The 10,646-nt window shown below is 38.4% G+C and overlaps 1 protein-coding gene across 1 annotated transcript in view; it reads right to left on the bottom strand.

The window, feature by feature from the left end:
- Positions 1–203: 203 nt before the first annotated feature.
- LOC150077074 (cytochrome c oxidase assembly factor 6 homolog) overlaps positions 204–10,646 on the bottom strand; it is a 57,742-nt gene continuing 47,299 nt past the window's right edge. The window contains exon 3 of the mRNA XM_090386415.1: positions 204–467. Coding sequence (XP_090242541.1) covers positions 366–467 — 102 coding nt within the window. The 3' untranslated portion in view covers positions 204–365. The remainder of the gene's footprint in view (positions 468–10,646) is intronic.

The following is a 10,646-nucleotide window of genomic DNA, read 5'->3' as shown; positions in this document are numbered from 1 at the left end:
ACATGTAGGACTTCTAGGTAGGGACAAAAGGACAAAAACTTGGATTGCTATTTAATCACTGTAGGAGATTTACCCAGGTATCAAACAAAATTTAATGGAATAAAGTTGCAAAGCATATTAATAATAAACTACTTATTAAAGGCTGCTTACTTTGTTCTTCTATAACTGAAGATTCATTCTCAAAAATGCAATAACTCTAGACAATCTGTTTGTAAACCATTTTGGAGATGGGAACAAACTGTTTAATATTTCTATTCTTAACTAAAGAAATCTATACAGATGAACTGCATAGTCAACACACACTCAGATAACTCAAAAATGCTAAGTGATACTAATATACAGTAAATTAAAATAGTCCTCTAATGTCAAGACTTTTTAGGCTTATAATCATCAATTGGTTCATATCCTTCATTCTCAATCTTATCTTTAAACTTTATATATTCCCTCTTCCTGTCAAAATGCTTAACCTGCAATGAGAGAGACAAATAAAAAAGCTTTATATTCTATGATAACATAGGGTGAATTGCATTTATTGTTTATATTTCACACAGTACTTTCTGCAAAACTATAACAAAACTGATAATTTCAATTGTAACAAAATTGTACTGACTGTCTGAAAATAATGATACAAAAACACAGCAAAACAAAAAAAAAAAAAAAAAAAAAGCTTTTACACACAAACTGAGAGAATTTCCTTTCTGTGCATTCTGATAAATTGCATAATTTCTCAAAGCAGTGCACTAAAACCACTATATCCAGTGCTTCAATTACAATATACAGTCAAACTATGTGACATTCATGAAAAAAATAAAATAAAATAAAATAAATAAATAAATAATTAGTTTCTATTAGTCTGATTTTAATTAAATCTGGGAATGCTCAAATAAATTATTCTGAAAGAGCCAAATATAAAACTTCATGAAAATCCAACCACTGCAAGTTGAGTTATTACATGCAGACAGACAGACAAAGACATAATAACTTCCAGATTTCTACTGTCCAATTCTAATGAAATTTGGAAGATGGCTCAACAAATTTTTTTAAAAAAGAGATAAATAACAAAAATTTTATGAAAAACCATCAATTAGGAAGAGTTATTATATGCAGACAGATGGACTGACAGTGAATAAAACAGACACTTTAATGCATATATGCAAAAGTGCCCAATAATTGTCACTGTTGTTTTTCCCAAGCAAAGACTGATCGTTAACCACTTTTAGGAGCATGAACAAGTTGCAGAAAGATGGGATGTGTAGCAATCTGTTACTGAAAAGCCGAAGGTAGTGGTCAGTTATACATAAAAGAAATGATATATTGGACCTCAAAGAAATTAAGAATTATTATATACAGTTAATGACCATGAGTTCAGTCAAATGTTGCTTCCTTATGGACAGAAGAAAGGTTACAGCTGTTCAAACCATGGTTACCCAGTCTAAAAAAGATATATCCATTAGAAACACCACAAGAGAAAGTGGAATAACAAGTTACATCTATTGCAGAAAAATGTAATGCTTTACAAAGCATAGAAGCATCATTACGCCCAAGCACTGTTTGCAGGAGACTTATGGCAGCATGGAATTTTCTGAACATATCAAACCCCTGCAAGAAAAGTGACAAGTCAAAAACTGTAATTTTTCAGAAAATGTGTTTAAGAATCTGAATTCATATCTACCAGCTGCATCAAAACAAACTGATTCTGTGATGTTATTTGATACAGTGATAAAAAAAACCAAAACCAAAAAAAAAAAAAAAAACCAATAGTTATTTATAAACCACTGCAACCCCTGCAGGGTAGTATTTCTACCCCTGTTTTGACTTACATCAGTTTACAATAATTTAATATGAAAATAATTTAACTTGTGACATACCATAGCAATAAGAAATCAAAAGATGTGTATTATGAAATACTCCATTATAAATGCAAAAATTTTAAAAATATATCAATATGAAGTATAAATATAGTAAATTTAATTTTGATATTATTTAATTTAATTTTGTTGGTTGGTGGAACAGACTTCCATCCCCTGTTGTGGAAGTTGATAGCCTAAATAAATTTAAGGCTCAGCTGGACAGGTATTTTGAACAAACGGAGGGGTGAAATGGGAATGTTTTTTTTTGGCTGATGCTGCATAAGCTTGCTTTCTTGCATCATATGCCTCTACTAATGCTAATATTACCAGAATCACGAAAATAAAAAAAATGCAAAAAATAATTCAAGTACAAACAGAACTGTCAAAATCAAAGTATGGTTCCAGAATACAATTTGGCTTTACAAAGCTCAATAGATCAAATTTCTTTTCATCCACTTAAAGGAAGGTTTTTTTTATATAAACCGGTTTTAGGGTAAATATTTTTTGATAATTTGACTGCTTTGTTGTTTGCAAACTCTATTTTGGTATAAAAACCTGAAGGGATTTTTTTTAAACTATTCTTATAATTTAAGATCTATTTTGTCTTCATTCATAAATTTTGAGGAAGCATTGCAACACTCCTAAATCAGGGACTGGCAAACTGTGGCCCACGGGCCAAATCCAGCCCTTTGCCTGTTTTTGTACAGCCCGCGAGCTAAGGATGGTTTTTACATTTTTAAATAGTTGAAAAAAATCAAAAGAAGAATAATATTTCATGACATGAAAATTTTATGAAATTCAAATTTCAATGTCCATGAATAAAGTTTTATTGGAACAGCCAAGCTCAATCGTTTATGTATTGTCTATGGCTGCTTTCGCACTACAACAGCAAAGTTCAGTAGTTGCGACAGAGACTGTATGTGGCACTCTCATCGCTTTGCACTGCTGCTCGGCATACTACAAATCGCAGTGATAACTTGACAGCATTTTGAGTGCCACACGTTTCACTGTACCACAACATTGTTTAACTGCTGTATGGAAGCAGAAAAATACCCAACTGAATGGAAGACAGCAAATATTAAATTAATTCTGAAGAACCCAACCAAACAGCTAAAGAATCCAGACTCGTATAGACCCATTGCACTTCTATCAGTGGTGAGTAAACTATACGAAAGATTACTGCATAAAAGAATTTCTCAGCACTACAAAGCAGCAGGACTACCAGCAGTGAAGCAATATGGGTTCAAACCAGGTTCCTCCACAGTTGATGCATTGAAAAACCTGGTCATTGCAGCAAGGGTATGCAGCAGGAAATACTTCCTCCTAATCTCCATCAACTTCACTGGGGCATTTGACTCACTTTGGTGGCCGAGTGTCCTTGGCAGGCTGAGGGAGGCCAGGGTGCCAATAAATCTATTCAACACCATAAAAGATTACTTATCACAGAGAAAGGTCGAGGTCAATACCCCGTACAAGAAGACAGTAAAACAGATCTACAGAGGCTGTCCGCAGGGATCTGTGCTGGGCTCATTGCTCTGGAACATTGTCTTCGATGAGTTCTTGAGGATGGACCTGGGGGAAGTCAAATCCCAGGCTCATCCGACCTCATCCTTACAGTGGTAGCAAACTCAAGAGCTCAGCTTGAGACCCTGACCAACCATGCCTTTCGAATGCTTGAAACCTGGACAGCAAAGAACTTTCTCATGATATCACCTGCGAAAAAACTTCATCCATTCTCCTTAAAGGTTCTCTCGACCTGCATAGACCACCCCAAATTAAAATTGATGAGAGCACGATAAAATTGGCGCCACAGCTCAAATATTTAGGTTTCTCCTAGACAACAAACTATCCTTTCAGCCACACCTTAAATACATCAGAACAAAGATCAGGAACTACTCAGCCCTGGTGGCCAGGGTCTCATGTAGAGACTGAGGCCTCAACAACAGAATACTGACACTCTATTATAAGACAGTTTTCATCCCAGAAATCTCATATGCTTGGGCCATATGGTACGATAAGACCACGCTAGTAGTAAATATAAGAACGCTGGATTCTACCCAGCGATCCATCCTCCGTGCCATAACCCACGCCTGCAGTACAGTGAGTACTCCAGCCTTACAAGTAATAGCAGGAACACTCCCACTAGACCTAGAAATTGTTAGAACTGGAATGCTCTATTACCTTTCCAAAAGATTCCCAGTTACCTTCCTAAATTTTACAACTGATACCACTAATAATAGGAAGGCAGAAAACGTACGCCTACAGAACCACCTGCTGCAGGAGTGGCAAAACAGATGGGCCGGTACCACCAAAGGAGAGATCACCCGCAAGATTTTTCCACAGACAAATAGAGTATACATGAAATCACCATCATGGTTCTTCCCAGGACTTCATACAATATACTTAATAACAGGGCATGGCCCCTTCAATGTAACGCTTGCTGGCTTCAGACTCACAGAAAACCCACATTTCACTTGTGGAGAGATAGAAGACTTGAACCACCTTATGTTTCACTGTCCCATCTGCGAAGACCTAAGATGTATTCTGATTACAAAAGTGAGATATCTTCCAAGAGGACAAGAATTTCTCCTCCTTGAAACAAAAGATTATAAAGCATTGTCACGATTTGCCCAGGACCTCTTCACGAGAAGAAGGGTGCAAATTGCCATACACTGAGGAAAAGAGGAAATGCCACCTGACCATGACAATCCAAAGACAAAACATATCACCAACCAACATTTCTCCTCTTTAAACGGAAGATTAAAACCGAAAACTTGATAACAGACTGCAAATGCAACCTCAACAACCTGAACTGCAAGTACGGTACTTGTCCCAGGAATGACCCACAACCCTAGAAGTTGACATCTCTTTAGAAGAAGTAGAACTTAAACAGAAGATCTACCATTGACTTGACCTCATTGCAGCTCTGCTTGCCAATGCCACAGGAGAACCTACACCTGTGCTCTCTTGCACGGTACTTTCTTTCCACTTCCCTGGGGAGGGGAGGAGATTGTTTCACTATCTCTTCCCCTCCTCGCCCTCCTTTTCCTCTTGGTGGGACATGGGCCTGTCCCACTGACCACAGGGGTCACCTCTTCTATCGACCCCTTACTTCCTGTTTCCTCCCCCCAGCCTTAAGTCTCTCCCCTACTCTGTTCAACTTTTGCAGTGTAACCCCACACAGTCTAAATTTAAATTTGAAACTTTGACCTGGGGTCGCCTTCCCTATTGGCTCCATATTTCTGACTTTCCCCCCTGTCTTCAGTCTCCCCTCTACTCTGCCTAAACACCAGCAAATGCCCCATACAATGTCAAAATTTAAAAAAAAAAATTGTCAAAATTCCAACTGCATATGAAAACCCCTTTCGGCCTAACCTTTCACTGACTACTTCCCAATACTATTAAATTATTATTTATTATTATTAATTTAATTTATTTATTTTTATTTTATTTATTTATTTTTTTTTTAAGATCCTTGCCACTGAAATCTCAGGAAATTAGGTGGCAGGACCTGCCAGAGTAAATATCTAAATACTGGTGTACCAGGTCTGCCTCCACGAGGCATAGTGTAAACAACGTTGGGCCCCAGCCGGGGTCTAGCGACTAAATGGCCAGAAGAACAACGATACATGACACTACACTTACAAAATCCATAAACTTTTAAATCTCTGGCCTTTACAGTGTTCTGTATCACAAGATAATGTATACCACGCAGAGATGGGGGAAACCTCTGGTGCCATTAGACACGAACACACTATGTACCACAACATTTTATTTTATTACCAGTGCATGCCCATCATGTCAAAACAAGAAAAGAAGAGAAAAGTAGACTTTGAATGTCACACTTTTATTGCTCTGTGGAGTGTGGATTATTCTGTTACCATCGGGTTTATTTATGGAGCTCCTGGCATTTGTGTGCATGCACCTGTTCCTATTATTGGCTGCCCTAGCACGGCCCATGTGTTTATTTGTGCCGCAGTGGCTCCCGGCGGTCTCTGAGGTGCCCTGCATCTTGTTTTCCAGGCTGCTGCTCATTCCAGTGGAGGCAGTGCGGGGGTCGCTTTCGCCTCTGATAGTGGCTGCTGTTGGTCCTTGTATCCCCCCAGGCTGGCAGTTTTCTGGCCCACCTGGCACTGCCTCGGTGGCATCAGCAAATGTTCTTGCACCCTTTCTGTTTACGTGTGTCCCATCCCTGTGGAGGCGGTCTTTCCTGTTGACAAGTACAGACCAGGCTGAAAAAATATATAAAAAAGTATAACAATGGCGATAAGTTACAAACAGTAAATCTACAGACACTTTTAACTTCCAAAATCTCCCTGTCTCAATTCAGAATAAATCAAGGATCTTGCCTAGGTCTATAAGCTATTTACAGAAAATAATTTAATATAACAATTGGTCGATAAAGCGGCTAAGAATAGCCAAAAAAACTTCCAGTTTGTCGGCTCTGGAAAATTTGTAAAATACGTGGATTGGATACCCTTACCGATACTAAGTAACAACCAACAAAATCTCTGTCTACGTTAAAATTTATACTAAGTATGTCAGATGAACTGATGAGACATGTGGCAGAGAGGAAAGGTGTGTGGGATGCATATAGGTTAACGGGTGACATCGCCCACTATCGGCCTATGATAGATGTAAGCTGGTCTGTGGCCGGGTCGCGGAGGGGATTGGGTGGTCGAGGGCGGATTGTGGGAGGTCCATGGCGGGGGATGCGGGGAGAAGCAAAAGGAGTTCTTTGTCTATGTGGACTCTGGGAGGAATGGGATGAATCGGGGTGGTCCACTGGATATTGATGGTTCGGCTGTTGATGATCCTGCTAGGGTGGCTGACAGGCTGAGTGAGTGTTTTGCATCTGCATTTGCACATGAGGAGTTGTTCGGCGAGGGGAGTGCCAGAGGTGAAGTAGACTCTAGCAGTGAGCTGGATGATTTTGTAGAGATTGAGAGGGGGTGGAGAAGAGGTTGTTGAGGATAAACATAAAAAAGGCACCCGGAGTTGATGGGATCTATCCAGCTATATTAAAGGAGGCAGCAAATTAAGTAAGCAAACCCTTAGCCATAATTATGAGAGCTTCTTTGGACTCAAGGGAGGTACCCATAGACTGGAGATATGCAAATGTGACTCCAATTCACAAAGGAGGATCAAAGGGCGACACAAGTAATTATAGTCCTGTTAGTTTAACTTCTGTTCCAGGAAAATTAATGGAGGCACTGGTTAAAGAAGCACTGCAGGATCATCTAGACAAGACTTCAGTTATAGCTTGTACGCAGCATGGTTTTGTTAAGGGAAAGTCTTGCTTGACCAACTTTATTGGATACTATGATGCTGTCACAAAAGAACTGCAGGGAATAACTTTGATATTATATGTTTGGATCTTAGAAAGGCTTTTGATACTGTTGCACATGGAAGACTGCTGCACAAATTGTGGCATTGGAGGAAAATTGCTGCTATGGATAAAGGTTAGGGGGAGAAGACAGACTGGTAATCAATGGACTCTGGTCATCATGGACTAACGTTATTAGTAGAGTCCCTCAGAGTTCAGTGTTGGGTCCATTGTTGTTTTCCGTATTTATAAATGATATTGATGATGGTATATCAAGCTTAATGTCCAAGTTTGCAGATGATACAAAGGTTGGCAGGGTTGTTAAGAACACTACTGACAGTATACTGGTACAACAGGATCTGGAAAGATTGAGCAGATGGGCTGAGAGGTGGCAAATGAAGTTTAACATTGACAAATGTAAAGTACTACATATGGGAAACAGCAACGTATCAACTCTGTGGTACTGCACTGACAGTGGTAGAGAATGAAACAGGTATTTTGAACGAACGGAGGGGTGAAATGGAAGTGGGTTTTTTTTTTTTTTTTTTTGGCTGATGCTGCATAAGCTTGCTTTCTTGCATCATATGCCTCTACTAATGCTAATGCTAACTAAATCAGACATATTTCAGTGATTTATTTATTTGTCAAGGATTTGAATAGAATTTTCATTATTGTAAGTTAGCCAATCTCTGCAAGTATTTCAGTTTGTCTTCTACCTGCTCATATTCCTGCACAAAAGTGGCAACCAAGTCATGCAGTGCATCATATCTTCTCTTTTTCACCTCTAGATGAACCTGCCTGTGCATTAGCCAGTGTGAATCTGTGGCAAGCCAGGTCCCTGTTCAGTCCATCAATAGTGTTCAGTTGGTTCCACATGCTGGGATGACTGCAGTGGAATAGGAAATTATGTGCATTGTGAAATCCCTCACAGCAGTTTGTAGTTTTAGGCGACCGTTCAAGAGCTGCATCATGATGATTCCATATTCTTATTGGAAACTGGGAATCTCTACCTGCTGCACCCTCAATTGTCATTCAGTTATGAAGACAAAAGATGGCAACATAGTACAACAACCAACTGAACATTGTCATGATTCTTGTCTTCAAAAAGCAGACGCCAACAATGCCAGAAGCAAAATGAGGCAATACACGAGAGTAGTTAGTTCTACCCATCGCAATGTGATGGGGAATGTGTTGTCAGAGTTGAGTAACAATGTATTATTATTATTAGCCATATAGTGCAAGGAAGCCTGAGGCTTATGCTGCACCAGCCAAAAAAAAAAAAAAAAATTTCCAAGTTACCCTGAGAGAGAGAGAGAAAGGAAGGAATCACCATAAATAGAAGAATGATGATATCCAGCTCAGGACCCTGGGTGTGCCAAGCCCATACTCACCAGTATGGGCCTGGCACACCAAGCCCATATGCCGAAACAATCATCCCTTGTGAGAAATCTTCTCAACCACAGAAAAGACGGTCATTTGCCTAATCCAACAACTAATTTAAAAATAATTTATTTTCATAAACAAATAAATAAAAGGCTTTAAGTTGCAATAAAACCAGAGCATTTTATTTCCTGTCATTTCCCTTAGAAACATTTACATCCAAATATTTTATTTTATATTAAAATCAAAAGTTTTATTAAAATACATCATATAGAAGTAGAAATAAAATATATAAATTCAACATTTTGTTGCATTTTTAAATATGAAACAATTTGTTTTTTGTAAACTAAAAATAATGTGAGCATTCTTCCGTGTGAGCAATTTTTAAGTGGGCATTTATGACATTGGGTTTTTTCTGTGCAGATTATTTGTGTGGTCTTTTTTCATGCACACATTTTTTTGGTCACCAACAAATTTACAAAGCTTGTGAAAATGCAAGATGTTTAAAGCCTATGGTTATTCACTGTATTATTCATCATGCGGTTACCTTGCAGAAAATATTTGAATATATCATGTGTCATTAAACCAATAGTGTCAACGGTGAATTTCATTTGTTCTCGTGGACTTAATCATCATCAGTTTTGTGAATTTTTGTCAGAAATAGAAGCTGAATATCTTGACTTGCCCTACCACACAGCAGTTAGATGGCTTACCGGTGGTAAAGTTTCATTGTGATTTTTTGAGCTCAGAGCCGAGATTGAAATTTTTCTGAATGAGAAGAACCGCCCTCAACCACTATTATCTAACAGTGAAAATGGCTTTGGAAATTAGCTTTTGCTGCAGACTTGATAATGTATCTTAATGAATTAAACCTAAAATTACAAGGTAAAAAGCACTTATATGTGAAACTTATACTACGGTAAAGTCATTTCGACGATAACTAACGTTTTTGAATTGCAAGTAATGTTAAGCTGCTTTATACACATTTTGTGCTGATAAAAGTTAAAACAAGAAGCGAGATCTCCACTCCCATATAAATTTGAAGAGGACATATTTTCCAAGCTCAAACTACAGTTCAAGCAGCATTTTTTCGGACCTCGATGCAAGTGCAACAGAAATTAGCATATTTCAAAATCCATTTAACTGTGGATTTTTTTTTTTTTTTATGAAACCCCCAAACACGAGAGGTATTAGAACCTATAGTACTTGGTACCGTGCTTGGGTTGGAGGTTGAGAAGATGAAAGAAGATATTTGTTGACATTAGACTTGAACTTCTGTAGACTGCAAGTTTCAGAAAATACGTATAAAGAAAGGTTGTTCCAGAAAACAGCAATTGAATGAATAAACAAAGGAAGATGAAAAGTTGGTTCTGTGAGTTTGAAGTTGGACAATAAAAGGATGTTGGCTGGTGGCAGCACATGTTCAAACTGTTTTGAAAGAGAGAGTGGGAAAAAAATATAGAAACCAATTCAGAAGAACAGTACCCATGGAAGTATCTGTAAAAAAGGCAGGCAGCAGAAACAGAACATCTAAGAGACAGAGAGTGGAGAGACTCTGTTAGGGATGAGAGATTAATTAACCTAATTGCCCTCTTCTGAATGGAATCTGAAAGTCCGAGAGAGGTTTTGGGGGCATCGCCCCAGATGTGGGAACAATATTCGATGGTAGGGTGGATTTGCGATTTGTACAGAGTGAACAGCTGTTTGGAAGAAAAGTAATTATTATGTTGTTATTTGGTTTTTTTTAGGAGCATTAGCAACTAAGGCCATATTGCTCCGGGGATATGCGGTGGTTATTCCCTGACCTTTCCGCATCCTCTGTATTTGGGCTTGAACCACGGGCTAATCAAGCTCCTGCCCACCTGGCTACTGAGGTGCCAAGAAAAATAATGCCAAGAGCAAAAGGAAAAATCCAGTTTTTAAGATACAGAGAAAGCAATATTTGTAATGTGCTTGTGCCAAGAGAGATTAGAAGTCAGGGTAATCTCCAAAAGAAAGATATCATCTTGCCTACAAATTGGAGTGTCATCAAACATAAGCACAGAAGTAGAAGAATCCTTTTTGGAGATATAAGACAGGACTGAGTTTAA

The sequence above is a fragment of the Mastigoproctus giganteus genome, chromosome 12 (assembly GCF_048544385.1).
Source record: "Mastigoproctus giganteus isolate SK-2022 chromosome 12, ASM4854438v1, whole genome shotgun sequence".
Lineage (NCBI taxonomy): Eukaryota > Metazoa > Arthropoda > Arachnida > Uropygi > Thelyphonidae > Mastigoproctus > Mastigoproctus giganteus.
The sequence above is the reverse complement of the archived record's forward strand: the minus strand, read 5'-3'. Positions and strand labels throughout refer to the sequence as shown.